Below are 25665 nucleotides of genomic sequence, written 5' to 3' on the forward strand. Positions count from 1 at the left end.
AAACCCCATGTTCATGTATTCTCCCCAGAATTGGACATCAACCCAATTCGGTTCTTTGGCTTGCTCTGGTATTCTCTGCACACAATTGAAAGATGGTTAACTTCTGGGCAACACCTGTCAGGCCAAAAATATCCATTCAATGGAGTGAAAACTCAACAGAACATAACTCAACATTGATAGGTTTGTGACTGAAATTCCACTCTTGTCCTCATCTACCTCAATAAATACACAATTCTATAATTGAGAAGTAAAAGACATCTAATGGATCTTGCATTGACATTGTACTTTTTTATTGGGTCTTAAAACAAATATTACACATTCACATTCTGCTGCACACAGTACATTTGGCACACATTAACAAGGTTTACAATGAAATAACACTAATTATGGCAGGAGAGTTAAAATACATCCATGAAGAAAACAACTTTTGTACAAAGCATCACAAAAAAAGAGCGACTAAACTTAAAACATTTTGATTCAGCCAGACTCATTCTGTACATTACTTAAGTTAAAAAGAGGTAATTTATTTAGCCTTGTTTTTGGAGACAAACCTTTTATCACTCTCCGTAAAGCAGACATGCGATTCTTTTCTTCTATGTAATAGAAGATGAATGAGAAAGGAGCATAGGGACAGAAACACTGTAGCTTTATTTTTGCATTGAAGTAGGCAGATAGACAAAAATGACAAACTACAGATCGGAAAGTTTTGGAACTTGCTTCCAGATTTAAGAGAAATAAAAGTTTTAGAATTAAGCAAGGAGGGAATACAGATTTATTTTCTTTGCATGTAAACCAATAATGAATGGTAAAGGAAAAGCTGATAATGAGAGAATGATTATCTGTCCATGCAAATTTTCACAATCATAGTCACATGGCATGGAAAGAGGTCCTTTGGCCAAACAAGTTTGAGCGCCCATTTACTTTTATTGAACCAACATGATCACCTGTCTTACCTGTCCTTTAACTGTACAAACTAAATACAAGTGTGCTTAAGGTCTGCTTTAAATCAATATCTCCATTAATCTCATGCTTAAAACAGTAGATTGAAGCTTGAGGGATGTACAGGATACAAAAAAAATGTTCCATCCTTTTAGTTCTGCATACAAAAATGGTCTCTTGCCCCATAAATAATTAAAAATGCCCCTTCAACTCGAATCTCTGTTCTGAGCAAACTTGCCTTAAGAGAGCAATTGTAACAACACTGCAAATGCTTGCAATAATATCCATCTTACTGTTTAATAATACCCTTAATGCAGTTTGAAGCACTCTACTTCAAGAGCTCCAGTATAGCTTAATACAAGGTTATGACATAGGACCAAAAAAAACAAATTAGACAACAATTTGAACAAATACAGAGTATTGCACATGGACATTATCATTAATTACTTTATTTCAATGACTAATATATATATACTATATATATAATATATATAATATGCCTGAACATGCAACAGTATTTACAACTTTTTGCCTGTACAAATAGCAAAGAGCCCTTTTTAGTGCTACCTTGCGACTCACAAGTACTTCAGCACATCTGGGAATCCAGATGCATCAGCTAATGTGGGTCCCAGTAACTGGGATACCAATCCAGTAAAATTATAAGTGCCATTAGGGGCACGCACTCATGCATGCATACACACATTCAGTCACATTCATATACACATGAAATATTAAACTAAAATACAACCAGAAAGGGCCTGCTTGTTAGCATTCGCGTACACCATCATATCCTCAACCACAATCACAATTTTCAGAGGATTACTCATAAAGAGTCAAATCATCATATATTTTGTCAGTTTTTATGTCATTTGATCATCAGTTGTCTACGGTGCCTGGGGATGATGGTCAATATTTCATACCCTCATATCTTAGTCAAAAATAAGATACACATTTTAAAAATATAGTACAGGTGAGGGGCAGTAGTACAAACAAGAATTTGTGCAATGTGCCAAATTAACACACTACAATAACAAATAACTCAAGGTAACTCTGGTTTTGGTGACGCACATTGGTTTTAAATACAGCCTACAATTCAGTGCAATGTGATTGTTCAAGATCTGTTACAGCAAAATGTTACACTGTATGCTGTAGGGCAGTCACCAAAGAATTGAGTAGTCAACTAGGTGAGCACACAATCATGACCGACTCGCAATCTACTGGGTTGAGTATTCATCTAGGCGAGGCAGCATCCAGATGTATGACGTGATTTCAAACACACAAATTCACTAAAAATTGCACAAATAAGTGACAATTTAAAACAGTGTAAGATCTCCACAAAAAAAGATAAATGTAATAAAATAAACCACTCTGTAACCTTTTCTCTTTGCCTGAGCAATTTCCGCACTGGTGGAATGATCAACTGGTCGGCAAGACAAGCTGGCCAATGGTTGACTTTCCTTTAGCTTCTATTTCCAATTCAAGCTCTGGTATGTAATTTTGCTTCACGTGCTGTTGTTGATACACAGCTGTTCCACTTCCTTGTACTGGAATTCCTGCTGCATATGAATGAACCTGCAGTACTACAAGTAGTACAGAACTTTTAATACTGTTTGCATTACACACACTGGTTTCTTCTTAAAGCCCAGTTGTAATGTAGGACTGAAAGTATGGGCAAAATAATAATACTAATCTGTAAATAGAAATTAAGGAATTAAAATCTTGGAGTGCATTAATTTAATGGAAACAAAGAAAAAATATAAACACATATCACTGCAGGGAAATACAGGTACTACACAGTACTAAGTAGCTTGATCCTAAAAACTTGCTAGATTTGTCACACCATTGGATGTCATGGCAGTACCAGGAAGTCTTAGGCTATCGACGCCTCACCGAAATAAGAGAAACCTTTAAATTCATCTTGGTTTATTTGCTTAACAATAGCATCATCCACCAACGTCAATACAGGATCCTCACATGTGAAGTCTTGGTCAAAGTTGTTCACATCCCTTTTGGTTTTCTAAAAGAAGAATAATGAGAAGTATTTTAGTAGGACACATAATGGTGGCTTTGGAGCCTGAGAAAGAAAGAATATTGATTCACACACATAAGCACCAAACAGTGCAATATTTGCAGCAGTAATTGAAACTTTCAATAACATGAGGCTGCTGCCTCCACTGCTGTACAAATGTGATATTTACATTGATCTGTGGAAAGAATTTTACCTGCAGAAACACTGCTTCTGGTTAAAATGGGGACAAAATAAGGGAGGATATTATCCATTGCATTGAAATCTCTGACTGCCTACTCTTGAGTCAGACTGAGCGCAGTCTTTTGCTGGAAGCCTGGCTCCCAATACTTCAACATGGCTGAATGCAATTTTGGGACAGGACTTGGAGCTCAGCCCCTAAAATGCAATCTATGTACTGGAGCTTCATGACTGAAATTGGTTAACGTAAGGTTCTGGAGTGGAAGTTAAACAGTTTCCTGTTTGCCCTGTAGATTACCTTCACCCATGTGAAACTTGCTGGATGTGAGGTGCAACAATGGGATGAGAACGATGGAGAAAAGTTTTGGGGTGATGGCGTGGGTTTGGTTGATGCCATCTTCAACTGAGATTCTGTTTGTTGTGGAGTTGTTGGTTAAGATCTCACATGCATTCAGTTATGAAGCAGATGCAAGGTGGAGACACATTTCTATGGCAGCCAAATTTGAGGGGAAAGCTGTAAAGTGCCTATCTTTGATGGATTCAAGTATCTTTTAAAAACTCCAACAATACAAAAAGCTTGAGAAAGCAGCATGTTTGACTGGCACCAGAGCCACTATCACATATGCAACTCCTCAGTAAATGAAGCAGTCTACAGATACATGTAGCAAGGCCTTGACAACTATCAATCGTGGCCCAATAAAGGGCAAAGTAACATTAACAGCTCAAAATTACCAGGGAATAACCATTTCCTTAAGTGTGGCTGTAGTGGCATATCATCTGCAAAATGCATAGAACACTGAACAGTACATTACAGGAACAGGCCAAGTTGGCGCAGGCTGTCAGTGTTGACAATGATACCAATCCAAACTACTCCCATCTCCCTGCACGTGGTTTGTATCACTCTGCTTCAGTTACCTTGGCCACTCCAAAAGCACGTCCTAAGCCAAATCATCTACCAATAAAATTACAAGGCAGCGAATTTAGTTTAGTTTAGAGATACTGTGTAGAAACAAGCCCTTCGGCCCACAGAGCTTGGAATCAGCGATCCCCCGTACACCAGTTCTATCCTACACATTAGAGAGAATTTATAGAAGCCAATTAACCTATGAAAACTACACATCTTTGGAATGGGGGAGGAAACTGGAGCACCCGGCGAAAACCCATGCAGTCATAGGGAGAACGTACAAACTCCGTACAGATAGCATCTGTCGTCAGGATCGAACCCAGGACTGTGGCGTTGTAAGACAGCAACACTACCACTGTGCAACTGTAGAGCCTTTTGGGAATATCGCAACTGCAGGTTAGCTTCCAGGTCGCACACGATTCTGATTTGGAAATATATCTCTGGCGCTTCGTTGTCACCGGATCTAACATCTAGAATTCTTTTCCCTGAGATGACCTTGACCAGAAAGACAGTGACTGTTGGGGAAGTTGTTCAACATCCTTTTCTCAAGTACAATTAGGGATGAACAATTAATGATGGCCTTGCCATTGATGCCCAAATATTGAAAAATGAATTAACAAGATATCGAATGAAGAATGTAGTTTTATTCCGCAACACTGATTGAGTGGCTTGATTTTGAGAGGCTTCACTGTTGGTTCAAAATGTTTGTATAGCTTATCCATATAATGCAATAACAATATTTAAAGTAACTATGGGTTGGAGATAGATAAACTCAAAACCTTAAAAAGCTGGAAACAGGAGCTAATCCTGAGCAGATTACAAAGATCAAGCATTTTATGGAAGCTATTTTCTGTGGTCCTATTTTGTTCAGGACCACATAAAAAAAACTTATTTAATATATGTTCAACTTTAATGTGCTGTGCATGTGTGTGTGTGTGTGTGTGTGTGTGTGTGTGTGTGTGTGTGTGTGTGTGTGTGTGTGTGTGTGATTGTGTGGGTCTTTCTGTGTGTGTTCCTCCTACGTGACTATATGGCTGAAAGTTCATGAACTTTTCAAGGTTTCAAACCACTTTCAAGCAGACATTCAACAGTTATAGTTGTGGTTAAAGCAGAGAAGTAATATGGCACTGGGTAACTACGGTTAAACCACACACCAGTGCCCTCTTCGTCACCTTTGTCAAGAACCTCTCTGAAACCTTGATGTAGATGTTAAACGAGATTTTCCCAGACATTCAGTGTCCTATAATTACTGTGCAGTCGACTGTCAGATAAGCAGGAAATGGAATAGGTGAGCAGTCTGGTTAGATGAACCACCCAAACCACAATGAGCACATTTAGAAGTCCTTCACATGTTGATATGAACTTTTTCAAATAAGATTATTTCTATGCACCTAAATGTTCATAGTTACCAAAGCATATACTCTGCCTTCAGACCCGAGTTCTGTCATTATTGAAGTTACCATCCCTGACAATCTATTCAACCATTTCAATTTAATAACACAATTTGACACCCATAGCAGATATTATACTGCAACCCTATCTTAAAAATGGACATGCCAAGATAATTTTTAAGTTTAAGGCTCAAGCCACGAAATAGAAGATTCCAGTAGAGTCCACATAAAGCACACATAGCGTGGTGGTACAGTAGTCAGTGCTACTGTACCACACGTCCTGGGACATGGATTCAACCCTGATCTTGCTTGTCGACTATGTGGAGTTGCACATTCACCCAGTGACTGGATACGTTTCTACCTGTTGCTCCGCTTTCCTTCGACATCCTGGAAATGAACTGGCATTTGATTGATTATTATAAATTGCCCATGAGCGTAACTATGTGGCAAAGGAAAGAAAGATCCGAGGGGGACTCGATGAAGTATCCGGGTGAGAATAAGTTGCAGGGCTCCAAGAAAATAAGATGGAGAAAGGACCTAATGAGATTAGTCCATTGAGAACTAACATGGATTTGATGGGCTGAATGGAATCCTTCTCTGTTGTAATAGGTAGAGATCAGGAAGTAATGGTTAGATATGTGTTAGCATGAGATGACCATGGTTTCGGATATTTTAACATAATTTCCTACACTTTCGTCCTCATCGCTTCAGCTTCCTCCTGGAACCACGACAATGACCGCCACCATAACCTCATCATCCACTCAACAGGATGACATTATACTGATCATGTCCGACCATTTTTGCTGTAAAACAAATCTCTCCCTCCCCACTTCCACTCTCTCATCAACATTTCAAATGGACTAATACTTGCAAAGTGGAATGGTTTGTTCTTAAATCAGTTGAAATTCTTATTTCCCTGAGCGCTGCCCTTTCCATGCCAAATGCAGAGGTGTAAAACTCTGCCCTTTCAACTTTCAACAACTTTTCACCAACAGTCTTTAGTACTTTAATTTACTTTGGAGATACAGCACGGAAACAGGCCCTTTGGCCCACCGACCACTGATCACTGTACACTAGCACTATCCTGCACACTAGGGACAATTTACAAAAGCCAATTAATTTACAAACCGTAATTGGACGTCTTTGGATTGTGTGAGGAAACCAGAGCACCCGGAGAAAACCCACACAGGGAGAACGTACAAACTCTGTACACACAGCACCCACAGTCAGGATCAAACCCGGGTCTCTGGCACTGTAAGGCAGCAACTCTACCGCTGTGCTACTGTGTCACCCTTGTGCCGCTGGGCTCCACACACACTCCAGGTAAAACTAGAAACATAGAAAATAGGTGCAGGAGTAGGCCATTTGGCCCTTCGAGCCTGCACCGCCATTCAATATGATCATGGCTGATCATCCAGCTCAGTAGCCTGTACCTGCCTTCTCTCCATACCCCCTGATCCCTTTAGCAAAAAGGGCCACATCTAACTCCCTCTTAAATATAGCCAATGAACTGGCCTCAACTACCTTCTGTGGCAGAGAATTCCACAGACTCACCACTCTCTGTGTGAAGAAATGTTTTCTCATCTCCAGCTTGTGTGAGATGAGAAATACTACAGCTCATTTGTAATATTTTCCAATATAGCGTATTGCATTACCTATTGACAATGTGATCACCCCTTCAGTGGAGATACTGTAGATTAGGCGATGGCTCTGCTGATCACCACAAGTTAGTCTGTTTAGGGCGGCATGGTGGCTCAGTGGTAGAGCTGCCGCCTCACAGTGCCAGAGACCCATTTTTGACTACGGTGCTGACCCGTGTAGAGTTTGTACATTCTCCCTATGACTGCATAGGTTTTCCCCAGGTGCTCTGGTTTCCTCCCACATTCCAAAACTGTACAGGTTTATAGGTTAATTGGTTTCTGTAACTTTGCCCCAGTTTGTAGATGCTGGGATAACATGGAACAAGTGAACTGGTAATTGATGGTCGGTGTGGATTTGGTGAGACGAAGGGCCTGTTTCCATGGTGTATCTCAAACTAAACCAGTGATGGAAATGGGGGGGTACGCAGGGCGACGGTGTTCCCCTAGTTTTCAATTTCCAGCTCGGGTTTAATGAGTACTGCAGAAAGATTCGAGTCGTTTATCACTTTATTCAACTCAGACGAAAACGATTTGTTAACTGCCACTGTTAGCAGTTGTTAGCAGCCAGTAGTTAACAGGTAGTAGTTATACAATGTGTCATCAATACATCGATCCACATTCCTCAGTAAATGTAATTGTGTTTTGACCATGTATTAATGACACCGCGTTCCTTTGAATAAAATTCAAGGGAGAATTTCTTAAACTCACTGTCAGGGCTACCGGACCGCAAGCACGGGGCTCAAGTAAAGTCATGTTATTTTACTATTCCACGTTATTTTATTTGCCGCTCTGCCGCTGTGCCTCTCTGCCACTGTGCCTCAGTTGTTTCAGTTAAATTAGAATGGATTAGAATTAAATTAGAATAGATTATCCCCTCTCATCCTTCTAAATTCCAGTGTATACAAGCCTCAGTCGCTCCAGTCTTTCAACATATGACAGTCCCGCCATTCCGGGAATTAACCTAGTAAACCTACGTTGCACGCCCTCAATAGTAAGAATATCCTTCCTCAATTTTGGAGACCAAAACTGCACACAGTACTCCAGGTGCGGTCTCACTAGGGCCTGTACAACTGCAGAAGGACCTCTTTGCTCCTATACTCAACTCCTCTTGTTATGATGGCCAACATTCCATTGGCTTTCTTCACTGCCTGCTGTACCTGCATGCTTCCTTTCAGTGACTGATGCACTAGGACTAGTGACTGATACAGTACCTAAAAGAAAATGTGATATCACTTGTAATTGATGGTGCATCAGTAATGTTAGGACGACATGCAGGGGTTGCAAAACTATTTCTTGATGATTTCCCGAATGCAACTGTTTGGCACTGTGCCAGTCACAGGCTTGAACTCAGTGTAGGTGATGCTATAAATGAAGTTGCAGGTTTGAATCATTTTCAGATATTTTGTGATAAATTGTATTCCTTATATCATAGGTCTCCTAAGAATCAGGATGAGTTAACTGCATGTGCTGAGGCTCTTCACTGTCACTGTTGAAAATTGGTCGTGTTTTCAGTGTGAGATGGGTTGCTTCGTCTTAGCGAACTGTAAAGGCAATGTGGCAGTCTTATAAAGCTATTTGGGAGCATTTTGGAAAAGCACGCTGTGATGCTTCAAGATCTAGTGCAGAGAGAGCAAAGTATGAGGGGCTGAAAAAAGCATTAGTCATCAGCTTTCGTAAATAATTTGGGCTTGTTGATGGACAGTTTGCTAGAGTTGTCTGAACTGTCACTTGAACTGCAGAACCGAAATTGTACACTTAGTAAAGCACATGAGGAACTTAAACGAACTATCAAGGTTCTTGAATGTCAAATAGAGAAGCCAGGAAAATTTTATACTCAAGTGGAGAAAGCAACAAGCCAGATGATATTTAATGGAATAAATTTGAGAGCTGGTAAAGTACCTACTATACATAGACAACAGTTTTTGAGGAGTTTGGTCAATAATATGAAATCCAGGCTGCTTGAATCTACAACAGCTTCCAATGATAAATGTAAAAAGTTAATTAACATGTCGAAATATTTAGATATTAACAATATTCCAGAAGATTCACTTTTTACCTTTGGGGACAATGATGTAGAAGAAATGACAGAACAATTTGGCTTAAATGGTCGGCTTTGTGTCAGAGCCTTCAGAGAATTCAAGGAATCTAAAGGGAAGATAGTTTCTGCAGATTTTCAACAGATGGTAACGGCTGTAAATACAATTCCGTTATCAACAGCAGAATGAGAAAGAAGCTTCAGTGGCATGAATTTCTGCATGTCACCACAACGTGCAAGACTTCAAACTGATCATCTCTCAACTCTTCTATTTATTAAGTTGGTGGGTCCTCCTCTGTCAAAATTCAACCCCGAAGAATATGTGAGGACATGGCTTCTTAGTGGCAGAAAGCGTGCTGAAGAAACGGCATGCAGAAAGAAGGAGGAGGTGACAGAAAAAAATGGAGGTTATATACCATTATGGAACATTTTGTAACGTAAACAGAGAGAGAGAGGGAGAGATGCCAGAAAGCAGCTATGACATATAATACACAATAAACTATATTATAAATACACAATAAACAAGTTATGCATTCTTGTACTCTTACATGGGTATGACCGCACATTAAAAAATCTCCCCCCCCCCACCTTCCTTCCCAAACTCAGCCTCACGGACCTTAGAGTACCCCTAGTTCCTAAAACCCATTTCCATCACTGAACTAAACTAACATGAGCCTGAGTTTCTGATCACACATCATTCTAAATCTTCACCCTGGGCTATGCCGTTAGCATTTCAAGTTCTGAGAAATGAACTGATGAACTCTAGATAACCTAAATCAAATGTTTAAGGACAATGTAACTTGAGAGTCACTGAGGCATAGAGCCACGCAGCATGGAAACAGGCCCTTCAGCTCAACTTGCCCCATCTACACTTGTCCCACGTGCCTGCCTTTGACCCACATGCCTCTAAATCTGCCATATCCATGTACCTGCCTAAATGTTTCTTAAACTTTGCAATAGTGACTGCCTCGACTACCTCCTCCGGGAACTTGTTCCACCCTTTGTGTACAAAAGTCACCCCTCAGGTTCCCATTAAATCTTTTCCCGCTCATCTTCAACCCATGTCTTCTGGTTCTCGATTTCCCTACTCTGGGCAAACGACTCTGTATGTTTACCCAATCTATTCCTCTCATGATTTTGTGCACCTCTATAAGCTCAACCCTCATCCTCCTGTGCTCCAAGGAATAAAGCCTTGGTCTACTCAACCTCTCTCCGTAGCTCAATCCCTCGACTCCTGGCAACATCCTTGTAAATCTTCTCTGTACCCTTTCCAACTTGACAACATCTTTCCTATAATATGGTGACCAAAACTGAGCACAATACTCTAAATGCGGCCTCACCGACATCTTATATAACTATAACATGACCTCCTAACTTCTGTACTCAGAGAGAATGAGAAGGATTCCCTGAGATAGAAACATAGAAAATAGGTGCCGGAGGAGGCCATTTGGCCCTTCAAAGCAGCACCACCATTCATTGTGATCATGGCTGATCATCCACAATCAGTAACCTATGCCTGCCTTCTCCACATATCCCTTGATTCCACTAGTCCCTGGAGCTCTATCTAACTCTCTTTTAAATTCATCCAGTGAATTGGCCTCCAATGCCTTCCGTGGCAGAAAATTCCACAAATTCACAACTCTCTGGATGCAAAGGTTTCTTCTCACCTCAGTTTTAAATGGCCTCCCCTTTATTCTCAGACTGTATCCCCTAGTTCTGGACTCCCCCAACTTTGGGAACATTTTTCCTGCATCTAGCTGCATCCTGCATTTAGACACAACAGTTGTTGGATTGTCTTTTATGGGTTTAAATGAGTCATGAGTATTGGGTAATAGTAATCCTGAATGTCCAAGGAACTGACAACGTATTGTCACTGCCTCATAGGTAACAGGACCCACAACAAACTGTACAAATACTTTGTACCACAAATCACTCTGCTGCTGAAATGTATTTGCACAAAGAGGCAAAGTGTAGTCAATTCAAAAGTGATCAGTCATTTCATGGTAAATTATAGATGAAACCAAGGGCATTGGAAGCCCACCTTTAATACTTGTTGCAGTCAAAATAACCTTCAACATGACAATCAAAGACTGAATGCCACTGTGGGTCAAGCATTATCAAGCAGTTTTCATTTTCCAGGGACACGTCCTTTTGAAAAACAAATTATCCCTCTTCCTGGAGTAAAGAGCATCAGACATTTATACATGTGTACATGTGTCAAGTTTGACTTGACTTGACTTGACTGCAGGTGCACCTGCAGAGAGCCACCATATCTCTGTGAAGATTGACCTGGAAAACCTCATCATTGGAGACAACGCTCCTTGAACAGATTGGAAGAGATGCATGGGTTCTCTATGAACTCTGCGGGGGACAGGGTCTTTGAATGTGAACTTTTTTATGACTCTTCCAGCAATGCACCTGATCTTACCTGTGGTACCCAAGGTGATTTACAATGCCCACACAAAAAGTGCAGTCAGCAGATTTGTTGTGTATGTCGTCATTAAGACAGCTTCACTGTCATCTAAGTATTCGGATGACAGTGGAGCTCAGAGGATGCGTCGATGGTCAGTAGCAGCTGTTCAATAGCCACCAGATGCCTGGTGAAGACTAAACTTTCTGGGGGAAATACAGCATGGAAACAGGTCACTGGGCACATCAAGTCCACGACAACCATGAATCATCTATTCACACTATTTCAATGTTATCCCGCTTTCTCATTCACACCCTACATATTAATGGTAATTTTACAGAGGCCAATTAACCTACAAACCTGCACATGTTTGGGATGTGGGAGGAAACCAGAGCACTGGTGGAAACCCAAGCAGTCACAGGTAAGATCTACAAAGAAGTACTACTTTTTCCTTCCAGATTGGAAATGTGATGATGACCATTTCAAGCTAAATCACAGCACTGAAAATGTAATCGGTCTTGTCCAAAAACAATTCACTTATGTGCACCTGACATGGCATGAGATGATTCCAATCTGCTTTCAATAAGTGTGGGACATTACCTGGCAGAATGGGGTCACGATGTTCTGAGGGAAGTCGAGCAATATGTACCTCCTGAACAACTTCTGATACTCTACTCAGCACTTCCTAATTTTCCAACAGACTCCCAACCCTCTAAAGTGGCTCTAATCTCCAGGCATCTCATCCACCTTCAGATTCCCACCACCAGCTGACCCACTCCATCCCTTTCCCAACAAAGGCTCTGATCTCCAGGCAACTCCATCCCTCTCCCTGAAGCACCAATCTTTGACCCCCATGTTTCTGATTTTAACCATCCCTTTCATCAGAAGCCTCTGGACATTGCTATTTTTGGCCCAATTTAGTCTGGGCCTGCATTTCCTCTCTGTACTGGCCCTCTAGATCAGAACATAGTCATAGAGTTATACAGTATGGAAACAGGCCCATCATCCCAACTTGCTCACACTGGCTAACATATCACAGTTACACTATTCCCACCTGCCCACGTTTGGTCCATATCCCTCCAAACCTTTCTTATCCATGTACCTGTCTAACTGTTTCAACTATCTCCTCTGGCAGCTTGTTCCATACACCCATCACCCTGTGTGTGAAAACATTAGCCCTCAGATACCTATTAAACTTTTTCCCTTTCACCTTAAACCTATGTTCTCTGGTCCTCGATTCATCTACTCTGGGAACAAGACTCTGTGCATCGACCTGATCTATTCCTCTCTTGATTTTGTACACCTCTATAAGATCACCCCTTATCCTCCTGCCCGTCAAGGAATAGAGTCCCAGTCTACTCAACCTCCCCCTAAAGTTCAGACCCTCTCATCCTGGCAACATGAACTGCATGTCAATGGACAATGTGTACATGTACAATGGACAATTAGTTCCTGAGATCTTAGCCACTGTTGAATTTTGAGGCAAAGAGCCTCTGCCCAAATGGTATGCAATAACCCTTCAGGTTGCCTTTAATACCACATGTGCCTCATTTAAATTATTGCATACGATATTTTTTAATGCTGGTAACAAATTGCATTCCTTACCTATGTGTTTATATTTCGAATTATGTAGCTTATCAACAATTCCGGAAAGGAACATTCCACATTGTGCTGCTATATCAACCAACATACAAACACTTCAAAGTCTTTTTGTGATTTCCCTGGTGATATCCCATTGGACATGCCAAATGGAATGACCAATTGTAATGTCCTATCGCACACTATTATTGTTCTGGACTGACCTTTTCCCCCAGATTCCTGCACACTAGTCTCAGAAGGCCAATTGTAATGTCCTATCGCACACTATTATTGTTCTGGACTGACCTTTTCCCCCAGATTCCTGCACACTAGTCTCAGAAGGCCAATTGGAATGATTGAGCTTTAGTCATTATATTTCCTATTTGGAAAACAACGTCCTTCAGAATTAAACTGTGTTCTGAGATCAGATTCAAAGGGAAAGAGTTACACTGGTTGGGCTGGGCGATACGCAAATAATGGTGCATTTCTTGACATTGACACAGAAATTGCAAGAGTACAGAGATCAGAAAATATGCAGGTAACCTGTATTAGTTCAACTGCCGTCATTCTGGACAGGCACGATTAAAACCTATTCATTTCTGAACCACGAGGTAAGATAGGCAAGCTGTCACTCAGACCCAGTCCCACATACCTTTTCTTTCTTCCAGCCTCCTATTCCTTTCTGTCTATCATTTAGCCCCCCTCCCTCCGAGTCTCTCATCTACCTCCACTCCCTCTTAAGTTCTTTCACCATCTTCACCCCACCCCTCTGTTCCCACAATGTCTGCCTCTAGTTCTATATTTATCCCCTCACCTTTCTTTCCCCCACCCGACTCATCCATCTATCAACCCCTCCTTACCTGGATCAACCTGTTACTTGCCAGCTATTTCTTCCCCATGCCCACCTCCTTTTACCCATTCATTGTTCTATTTTAGTACATATGACAATTGCACACTCTTGACTCTTGATTATCACCCTTCTACTCCAGTCTGGAAGAAGGATCCCAATCTGAAACATTGTCTGTCCATTTCCCTCCCCAGATCCTGCCTGACCCGCTGAGTTCCTCCAGCAGTTTGTTTTGTGCACAAGATTTCAGCATCTGCGGTATAACTCGCACTGGTCAATTATACTAGCAACTTTGCCGAAAACTATTAGGTGTGGCACTAAAGAACTGAAGGAAGGAAGAGACTGAAGGAAGTCATTATACTGGCAACTTTGCTGAAAACTATTAGGTGTGGCACAAAATAACTGAAGGAAGGAAGAGACTGATGAAAGTCATGCAAGTAAATATTGGTAACCACTACAGAAACTGTTCAACTTGTATGAATCTTCTTTTGCTTGCTGTTTACGACATCCCCATTAAAAACAGAAGAATATGTGTTCACATAGGACTTAGCATACAATGGATATAAAGCACAAACATGAAATGGCTTAAAGAAAATCAATTTGTTTTGAAGATAACATTTTTAAAACGGGTAATTAATATTCTCCACTACAGTCTATAAAAGCACTGTTAATGAACTTCTGCATCCACATTTGTAATGCGATGTTGTAAATGTGTTTACATGTAAATAAACTGCAAGACAATGTACTTACTATTCTTGGTTTAAACGGGGGTTTGATTTTCTTCTGTTCCAACAGCACCCAGTCAATTTCCTTGAAAAATGGGTGTTGTTTAATTGCCTCTTCCCCACCTTGTGATGTAACACAGCCCAGACGTTTATTTGGGCTTTTTGTCATGAACTGAAATAGAGAAAGACAGATATTAAACACTGCAAATGTATGGCATTTCATGGATAATGTAATCAAATGTATAGTATTTCCTTACACACAATAGTGCAAGAGAGCCATAACAAATTATGTAACTGTCAGTTCACTTGGAAAAATACAGGATGCACAATACGATGTCAACTTTTGCAGAAAATATTAAGGTTTTTAATTCTGAAAAATGCCCAAAAAAGGCAGCAATCTGGAAATAACTGTCTGAGATTAGAAAATTTTGGAAGCTGGAAAGGATGAATAAGGATATTCCAAACCAGTATATGATTCTGATTTTATGAATATCCTGGAGGTAATTACAATGATGGGACCTTTTAATCCGTCAATTTATTAACAGGGCTGTTGCAGAATAATAGGTTTGTCGGATGCAAACACAGTTACATTTTCAGAGGTAGAAATTGGGCATTGGGAACTTCCTTCATCCTTAATCATAGTAAGAGTTATAGATCATATCATCAGTTTTTGAAATTCATAAAGTGATTGGACTTTTGTTAAATCCATTTTACACAGTAGAAATATTTAGTCTGTTTAGAATGTAATTATTCACGAGATTCATTGTGATGCAAAGTCAGCCACAATCTATTCTGTAAGGAAGTTATTCAAACTGTTCAAAGAAACATATGCTCTGTGTTCAGTCTGACAATCACCTGGGTTCCTGAAAACGTGGTTTCCCAAGTCTTCTAAAGTCTGGCTCCTTGAAACTCTTCAAAGGACAGGAGCCAGGAAGTATTTCTTTACATAGAGGGTGGTTGACAGTTGGAATGGATTGCCAGGAAGCATAGTTAAAATTTAAACAATTGCCTCAGTTAGGAAGTAACCTGATGTTGTAATGGGAAAACAGTAGGTCTGGCATTCTGAGGTGGCAGGATCAAATGGCCAAAAAGCTTTCTTCAAGTGAACTAATTGTGTAACCTGAAAAAACCCTTGTAACTAACTTTAGAGAAGAGAGCAGATTATATGATTTAGGCCCTGATTACAATTTTGGGGTTTACAAAGTTAAAAATATCATATCCTCCGCCAGATTAACAATTAACATCAGGAATTATTTTTTAATGGAGCACTGGCAGAAACCTGACTTACACTGAGCAAGAGAACGTGCAATAAAATCCTTGGATCACAGGACTTTCTGTGCTCAACAGCTCAATGGGTAAAGAAACTTGGAGTCATTGTAATCATATGATGTAAGATCAACAACACAACACAACACATTAATTTTATTTCTGTTTCCAGCAATTACTATTCTTAATTTCAATTTCAGTAATTGCAGGTATTTGGCTTTTGTAATAGAGTTTTGTTCTGATAACCTGGGCAGAATCCAGTGGAGGCAGACAATTTGGCCTTCTTAGAACTGCTTGACTTACATAGCTTTGAAAAATGTACCATGAAAATGAAGTCATCATTATAAAACTCAGGCAATCTGATTCAACAAACAACAGGCCAGGCAATGAAGAGAAGCTTCTTCAATCTCCTGACCCATGCTGGGATAGGTGACTCAATTGGGAATGACAATAATGGCGCTGGAATTGATCACAAGGTAACTTCACGACAGACAATGGAAGTCCAAAGTTGAGGAAATGAAAGATTTTCTCAGCTGATCCTTCTAAAAATTGTACATGAATGTAACAAGGTGAGAGGGGAAAGATTTAATAGGAACCTAAGGAGCAACCTTTTCAGACAGAGGGTGTGGGCATATGGAACGGGCTGTCAGAGGAGGTAGTAGAGGCAGATACGATAACACAATTTAAAAGATATTAGGACAGGCACATGGATAGGAAAGGTTCAGAGGGATATGGGCCAAGGGCAGGCAGGTGCGACCAGGGCACCTTGGTCGGTATGGGAAAGTTGGGCCTTTTAGAGCTGTATTACTCTATGAAGAATGTTGGAGATGGTGGGACCAAACATATTTTATGTTTCACACCACTTGTCATTGCTACCGCCTGCTTCACTAATGAACAGAACATTGAGAGCAGCTGGCATCCATGAACTTTCTGAAGAGGGTAATGAGAATTGAGCAGTGGGGAGAAATTGGAAGAGATCCTTGTTCTGCAAGCAGTCTTTCTTTATTATTTCATTTTCTGGAATTTGAGCATCTCATTGTAGCCCTAATCCTTGATTCCAAACTAATTATTTATCCAACATTTTTGAGCATTCATCTAGCTTGATATTTTATAGCAATTTTGCCAACCATCTCATATAATCCATTACCACATAAATACCAAGCAAGTTAGAGGCTGGGTATTCTGTAGCAAGTGACTTGCTTCCTGATATTCCAAAAATTCTCCACCATCCACAACTCAGGAGCAAGATAGGATGAGTCTGATGAAGGGTCTCGACCCGAAGCGTCACCCATTCCTCCTCTGAGTCCTAAATGGATGGTTTATATATTCTTTGTGAGACCCTCGACTACCCCACCATCTAACTCTGAGGACTCTCCTCCACAACACATACCTCTTCCATGGAATCGCCCCAGCTGTTGATCATGCCACTCACCTGGTATCAGCACGTTTCCAGCAATCTAGTGGGAGAGTCTAGGACTCAAGGTCATAGCCTCAGAATTAAAGGCCGTTATTTTAGGAAGGAGATGAGGAGAAAATTCTTTAGTCAGAGGGTGGTGAATCTGTGGAATTCTCTGCCACAGAAGGCAGATATTTTTCTAATATTAGAATTCTCTAAATATCAGCAGATATTTTTTAAAGCAGAGATAGATAGATTCTTGATTAGTACAGGTGTCAGAGGTTATGGGGAGAAGGCAGGAGAATGGGGTTAGGAGGGAGAGATAGATCAGCCATGATTGAATGGCGGGGTAGATTTGAGCTGAATGGCCTAATTCTACTCCTTTCACATGACCTTATGACCTAATCTGGGTGATTTTCTGCCACATTTCATGATCTGCCAAGCACCAAATTCGGTGCAAGCCTATCTGACTTTGTTTGTAGGCAATGAAAATCCCTATGGCTTCAATTCTGGGCAGATAATCCGCATTGCTGCCCACTCACCCGAAATTGGTGCACTCTGCAACCGATCACCCATTTTTAAGGCCTATTGTTAATCTTGGATTCTTACCTTTAAAGAGGTGTACATATGTATCTCTAACTTTCTCAATTTGCGATCCTGACACGGATTTTAATACCTTGGATGTTTCTCATTTCACAATGCAGATATTATTTTATGGCCTGTGCTGCTAATCTGCTAACCTGCTCATGTTCTCCTCTTACTTACTCTGAAGTCTTCCCATTGGCCTAAGACCAAAAAAATTGTACATATAATTCTCTAAATAGTTGGAGTGTTACAGTGATTTACTATAACATGTTTTTAGAAAAATATTCTCAAAATAAAAGTGTGGATTTATTCCACAAAAAACATACCCAGAATTTAACATATAACCCAAGGCGTGGATCAGGTCATTTACTTAGATAAAAAAAGGCTTTCAGTAAAAAGTCACTTTATTTAACTCAAATATTGATGCGTTTCTTTACTTAATCATTGACTGACTTTTTAAATTGGTTATAGGTTTTGTCGCACTTTCCAGGGAAAATCATCATATTAATCACGGACATCAAGAACAAAGTTCCCTCAATTAAGAATATAAGGAGCATGAGAATTATATTCAGATATAGGTAATAAGATTCCTCAAGTGTGCTATTGTGATCCTGGCTTTGACTTCATGCGACTCAAATTTCTCTGAGAGGAGGAATTCCTCTCCATCTCCACCATAAATGAGCAATTCCTTTCCTGAATATTTGCACCACATCCTCTTAGCATCTAACTTGTAAAGCCCTCTTAGAATCCTGCAGCTTCAACAAAGTCAAGTTGAGTTGAGGTTATGGTCATGGGTATAAGTATGGTGAGGTTCAGGTACAATGAAATCCTTGCCGGAAGCAACATCACAGGCACGTAGATTAAAACAATACCCACTACATATAAATTACACATCAAATTTAGATTCTGCAAGATAGTGAAAAGAGAAAGACTGTCCAGGAACAAGATATTAGTGCACAAGCCCAATTAGAAAACAAATCTATGGTAATTTATGAGGCAGCGTTAGTATTTCATTTCCGAGGTAGTATTAAGGTTTCACTGGTCCATTCAAGAATCTGATGGTTGAAGGAAAATAGCTGTTTCTGAACCTGGTGGTGTGGGTCTTAGGCTGCTGTATCCTCTACTCGACAGCAGGAGCGATTAGAGGGCATGGCGTGGATGGTGGGGTTCCTTGATGAATGAAGCCGCCTTCTTGAGGCTGTACCTCATGTGGATGCTGTTGATGGTGGGAGAGTTGTGCCTGTGATGGACTGGGCTGAGTTGACCGCTCTCTGAAGTGTCTTGCGTTCCTGTGCATTGGAATTCCTGTACCAGGCCATGAGAGTGCTTTGTCAGGCAGAGAATGCATGGAACTGTGAAATGTGAAATTGGTCGATACCAATGAGAATCATTGATGAAACTAATGATTTGCATCCACTATAACTGGAGCCATTTTTCAGATCCTAGGGTGTAGATATCACATCTAAAGTGTTTCAGCCTTTGATTCCAATAGTTGTCATTGTTCTTTTTCTTCTTAATTAGAACATGTTCTCTCTTTTTTTGCTCCTGATTTTCCACTATTTTTGTGATGCTTTTTTAAATGTCTTTTGCACTGAAGACAGATACAAAATATTTCTCAAAATCCTTCCCATTTTCTCATTTCCCATTCATTCTCCAGTCTCCTCATAAGGCTTTAACAGTTACTTCTGCTCTTTTCCAAACCAAACATGGACTATTAATCCATTTTTCTGAAATAATTCTGAATAATTTCAAAGTATAGACTTAAACCCACCAGGAGCTTGCTGAGCCATTCCCAAATTAATTTTCTGAAGAATCCTTATAAGTGAGAGATATGAGAATTTCTTTGTTCCATTCTAGGCCGAATTAAATATAACAGCAAGGAATTGTAGATGCTGGTTTATACCAAAGATAGACACAAAATGCTGGAGTAATTCAGCGGGTCAGGCAGCATCCCTGGAGAACATGGATAGGTGACATTTCGAGTCAGAACCCTTCTTCAGACTCAGGGGATCTGACCCCAAAAGGCACCTATGCATGTTCTCCAGCAATGCTGCCTGACCCGCTGAGTTATACTTTGTGTCTACCTAGGCTGAATTAAGTTCTAGTTACTAATGAAGGACAGGTATGATTAAGTTTATACCCAACAGTCCACTAGATCCTTTTCAAAGATGATCTACATAAAGTGACTTCTTATTTTCCTCTATATAAATCTCAAGATGTTTTAAATCAATCATGTTTGAATGCTTTCAATGAACCTTCACTGATAATTAGATTATACTTATACTCAGTTATTAAGATACTGGTTAAATGTTACATACATCTAATCGATCTAAAACCTATGTTTTGAATATTTTTTCTATGCAAGATTGTATCATATCATCATCATCATATCATATATATACAGCCGGAAACAGGCCTTTTCGGCCCACCAAGTCCGTGCCGCCCAGCGATCCCCGTACATTAACACTATCCTACACCCACTAGGGACAATTTTTACATTTACCCAGCCAATTAACCTACATACCTGTACGTCTTTGGAGTGTGGGAGGAAACCGAAGATCTCGGAGAAAACCCACGCATGTCACGGGGAGAACGTACAAACTCCTTACAGTGCAGCACCCGTAGTCAGGATCGAACCTGAGTCTCCGGCGCTGCATTCGCTGTAAAGCAGCAACTCTACCGCTGCGCTACCGTGCCGCCCTGGTATCCTGGTTTTACTTACATATCTTTAACTACATTTTTCTGTACAATACAGTTTGTGGCTGAACTTAATTTACGGTGCAGGTTTGAATCTGTGTGTCCAGTTAATAACCAGACCAGGTTACCAACCATTCTTCCTTAAATGGATAACAGGGGCTGCAGTACTTCCCAGTTGTTGACAAGGCGAGAGTGGATGGTTGGAGTGGGGTTGGGTGCGTATAGCTGGGAAGTTGGAATTTAAAAGGATACACACTTGGATTCGAAAAACGATTGGAGCGCGTGTTATCAACAGGAAACATGGGTTGGAAGAAAATCTGAATGCAATTAGTGCATATCTTCTCTTGGCTGCAGCCAGCCAGAACAGGTAAAAGGGCTGAAACTACCAAACAAAATTGTGGATAAACCACATAAAATTTCAAAAATAAAAATTATCATCATGCAACTTGCTCTCTCACATATCAATTCTGCCCTTGGTCTGGTTGTAAGCAAATGGTTAGCAAAATTACTTCCTTCAATTTAATATCTGGATTAAATCAAATATAAACTTTGTCAAAGTATCCTATGCTCATATGAGTATGTCAGTTTGCTGGTTACTGCCACTGATGGAAAATACACTCAGTGAATGGGCTGCTACAAACAATTGCGAGCAGTTCAACTTTGTGCATGAGAATTAAAAATGTAAGTAACTTTATCCGCATGCTTCAATTTCAGGATTTTGGCAGGTCTGCACAATCGGCATTTTAATATTTCCAAAGTCAGATAACTATATTTTAGTCTAAACTTTTCCAAGATAGTATATTACAACTGAGTCATTCAAGATCAAATGGCAAACTGCACAATGTTAGGAAACCAAACCTTCCAACTTAAATCGTTAGCAAACAGACAAAAACAAATCTCCCCAGACAATCACTTAATTTCAGTGCCTTTCCTTTCCTCCACCTATACAGCGACAAGACGCTAGACAACAAAAAAGCTACAGGGACTCGACGCTCTGCAGTTTCTCTGGCAACAACGATGTGTAATATTAACTTATACTTTGTTAATTGTAGGATTACTAATGACACAATAAAAGACAACAATACTCTCAAGAAAATCTCTCAGCAGGGAAAAAAAAGCATTGATAAAGACCTTAGAAATTGCTTTGAAAGCAGTTTCAATCGGGCAATTGACACCATAATTATCACGTGTCACTGGAGTGAAAAGTGCAGCCTCCACTCACACCATGTTTTCATTTGGTTCTTAGAATTACATATAAAAGCAAACAAAATTGTCAGTGTGATACTTGAAGTGAACTTCTGCTAAGTCACCAAAATGACACAATGTTATCTTACATAAAATAGGATCACGTCTTCCAAACAAAGCACATTAATTATTTTTCAAGAGATGGAAAAACAGGCTAAAAGTTATGGAAGTGCTATAAGTAACTAACATTTGCCAAACAGACCCACAAGCAATGAGACGTGCACAACATAAAATAGATCCAGGGAGAAGGTTTTTAATTTATACGTTTCATATTAGCACTGTATGAATGTTAGTCACAGACACAAAAATTGTGATTGCTCAGCACAGGAAGAGCCAATTCCAATGTGACCTCTTTGGATTTTGTTGAATATGTTAACGTATTTCTATAGTATTGAGGTAACCACATTAATCACAAAAGCACAATCAGACAGTGGTACATTCATTTACTACATTTAATCTTGACAATCAACAAGGCTTTTTCTTAACTAGTTTGGTTGAGACCCGATAAAATGCACTTGCTGCAGATGTCGCTCTCCCCTCAACCAACCATCTTTCCTCAACTTTAAGAAAGGACTTTAAACCAAGTGCTAAAAGAGAGAGCAGGGGTTATTCACAATCTAAGCAATCTTCTTTTCTCAGTAGAATTTGCATGTAGAATAAGTCATAATTTGGTGCTTTTGCTGTGAGATTCTGTAAATTTCCATCAAAAGTCTGAGTAGAGTAATGAAGCGTGGTGAAATTTTAAATATGTATTTTTAGTTTTGAAGTGTTTTGCTTGGTGTGTTGCTGAGCCATTGGATGATCCAGGATGATCCAAGGATCAACGTTCGCCTTGCATTGGACGAGCTGATTTTGGTGAGTGTTGAAGTAGAACTCAGCTATTGATATTTGTACCCCTGTTAAACATTACTAAGATCACCACTTTTGATCACTATTCAGTAACTTGGTGGAACATAGTATGTAGTTGTGCACATAGGGACAGATGTTGTAGAGGATGGGTCCTGATGCACGTAAATTTGAGGGAAAGGAAAGTGTGTGGAATCTCTGAAGTGATTTGACTGTGTGAAGCAAAACTTCCAGCCATGATCACGTTGAATGGCGAGGGTGGCTCGAAGGGCCGAATGGCCTACTCCTGCACCTATTGTGTATTCCATGATTTCTTAATGCTCAAAATCAAGACTAAATGAAACAATGTTTGGAATCTGATTTGATAATAAATCGACTATACTGCCGAATAATGCTTGTATTTGAGTTCATAAAAAGCTTTAATAATATTGTCAGTCTCAGCTCCAGGTGGAGATCATCAGGCAAATAAACCAAAGTGTGATGACATTTTCACATGCACAGCAGGAACATACAGCAGAAAGACGAGATACAAAATTCATGCAAGACAATCAATGAAAATAAAGTGAAGCAAATAGACAGCTGAAAGACATTACTAACAGGATGTAAAGCTCCAAATACGTTTGAAATACTTAAATTAAAAATGAAAAGACATTTGCAGATTAGACATTAGACAATAGGTGCAGGAGTAAGCCATTTGGCCCTTTGAGCCAGCACCACCATTCAATGTGATCATAGCTGATCATTCTCAATCAGTACCCCGTTCCTGCCTTCTCCCCATACCCCCTGACTCCGCTAAGAAGAGCTCTATCTAGCTCTCTCTTGAATGCATTCAGAGAATTGGCCTCCACTGCCTTCTGAGGCAGAGAATTCCACAGATTTACAACTCTCTGACTGAAAAAGTTTTTCCTCATCTCCGTTCTAAATGGCCTACCCCTTATTATCATATCATATCATATATATACAGCCGGAAACAGGCCCTTTCGGCCCACCAAGTCCGTGCCGCCCAGCGATCCCCGTACATTAACACTATCCTACACCCACTAGGGACAATTTTTTACATTTACCCAGCCAATTAACCTACATACCTGTACGTCTTTGGAATGTGGGAGGAAACCGAAGATCTCGGAGAAAACCCACGCAGGTCACGGGGAGAACGTACAAACTCCTTACAGTACAGCACCCGTAGTCAGGATCGAACCTGAGTCTCCGGCGCTGCATTCGCTGTAAAGCAGGAACTCTACCGCTGCGCTACTGTGGCCCCTGGTTCTGGACTCCCCCAACATTGGGAACATGTTTCCTGCCTTTAAGGTGTCCAACCCCTTAATAATCTTATATGTTTCGATAAGAGCCTAAATGCCAGTTCTATTGATCATTTTTCTATAAACATGGATGTCTAATTAATTGCTTTTTCCTATTGACATGCCATTTGGTTTGATCATATATCCTTAAATGGCAGACTTTTTATCCATTCACTTTCACTTCTTGTGAAATACTTCTACCCGCATATTGGACTAATGAATTGACTTATGCCACATTGAGCAGCTATGATTTTATGGTAAGAGATCAGCAGGGACAGGTTCCTGTTTCATTTGTTTTTAAAACATATATGTTTAAAATTTTCTCCAGAAACATTATGAGGAGTTCTTTAGCCCAAACTCATTAATAATTCAAAGGTAAATCTTACTTTCTGAGCCTACCCTGCCTCATACAAAATACCGTTGTTGAGATACATACCTTATAATGCAGTCCTCACACTGCCTACTGCCTTTGGAAGATCATCGGGCAAATAAGCCCGATGACTTTATCACATGCACAAGCCCAGAAGTGTGAAAACGCATACCTCCTGATTCAGGGACAGTTTCTTCCCAGCTGTTATCAAGCAACTGAACCATCTGACAAACAACCAGAGAGCAGTCCTGAGCTACTCTCTACCTCAGTGGAGACCCTTGGACTATCATTGATCGGACTTTACTGGACTTTATCTTGCACTAAGCATGATTCACGATATACCCTTTATCATGTATCCGGACACTGTGGATGGCTCGATTGTAATCATGTATTGTCTTTCCGCTGAGTGGTTAGCATACAATAAAAGCTTTTCACTGTACCTCGGTGCCAATAGTCAATAGTCGTTTATTTGTCACATACACATAAATGTGCAGTGAAATGAAACATTACCTGCAGTTCAACAATAAGACCAATAAGAATAATCAATAAAAATGCAATAACACATACAATCATAAACAAACACCAAACAAAAGAAACATCCATCACAGTGAGTCTCCTCCAGTCCCTCCTCACTGTGATGGAAGGCCAAAATGTCTTTCTCTCTTCCCCTGCCGTCTTCTCCCGCACGTGATAAAACTCAACTCAAGGGCATTGTGTCTGTGCCTAGAGGTTGTGTTGACTGAGACCTACTCCTTCTACCCGCTAGAAAAAACTGTACACCTATATTTTTAGGTTATCATCCTCATGACTATCACATTTTACCAGGAGAAACATTTCTCCCTTACCAGACCCAAAAAGCTGAAGTAACTCAGCAGGTCTGGTAGCATATCTGGAGAAAAGGAACAGGTGATGTTTCGGTTCAAGAAGGGTCTCGACCCGAAACGTTACCTATTCCTTTACTCCAGAGATGCTGCCTGACCTGCTGAGTTACTCCAGCTTTTTGTGTCTATCTTTGGCTTAAACCAGCATCAGCAGTTCCATCCTACACATCTCTTTCGTATCCCTGCGTAATCTCAAGCTCAATGTCGCTGATCCCTTGGTTGAATGCTCTACCTCAGGTATCGACTATTCCTCAGTTTTTACATGGTATTGAGAACAAAATCTGCAATGAAAATCAATGTACTGTGGAAGAAGTAATTTATTAATTATTAAGGTTTAATATTATTCTTTGCAGATCAATACACCCCATAATGTTAAACCGAATATCTGGAATTTTTACAGATAACT

The 25665-nt window shown here is 40.2% G+C and overlaps 1 protein-coding gene across 1 annotated transcript in view; it reads right to left on the reverse strand.

Moving 5' to 3' along the window:
- Positions 1 to 279: 279 nt before the first annotated feature.
- prkcea (protein kinase C, epsilon a) overlaps positions 280 to 25665 on the reverse strand; it is a 426235-nt gene continuing 400849 nt past the window's right edge. The window contains exons 14-15 of the mRNA XM_078405002.1: positions 14701 to 14847; positions 280 to 2956 (exon numbers count right to left, since the gene is read on the reverse strand). Of these exons, the coding sequence (XP_078261128.1) occupies positions 2810 to 2956; positions 14701 to 14847 (294 nt within the window). The 3' untranslated portion in view covers positions 280 to 2809. The remainder of the gene's footprint in view (positions 2957 to 14700; positions 14848 to 25665) is intronic.

Source organism: Rhinoraja longicauda, chromosome 9, assembly GCF_053455715.1.
Source record: "Rhinoraja longicauda isolate Sanriku21f chromosome 9, sRhiLon1.1, whole genome shotgun sequence".
Taxonomy (NCBI): domain Eukaryota; kingdom Metazoa; phylum Chordata; class Chondrichthyes; order Rajiformes; family Arhynchobatidae; genus Rhinoraja; species Rhinoraja longicauda.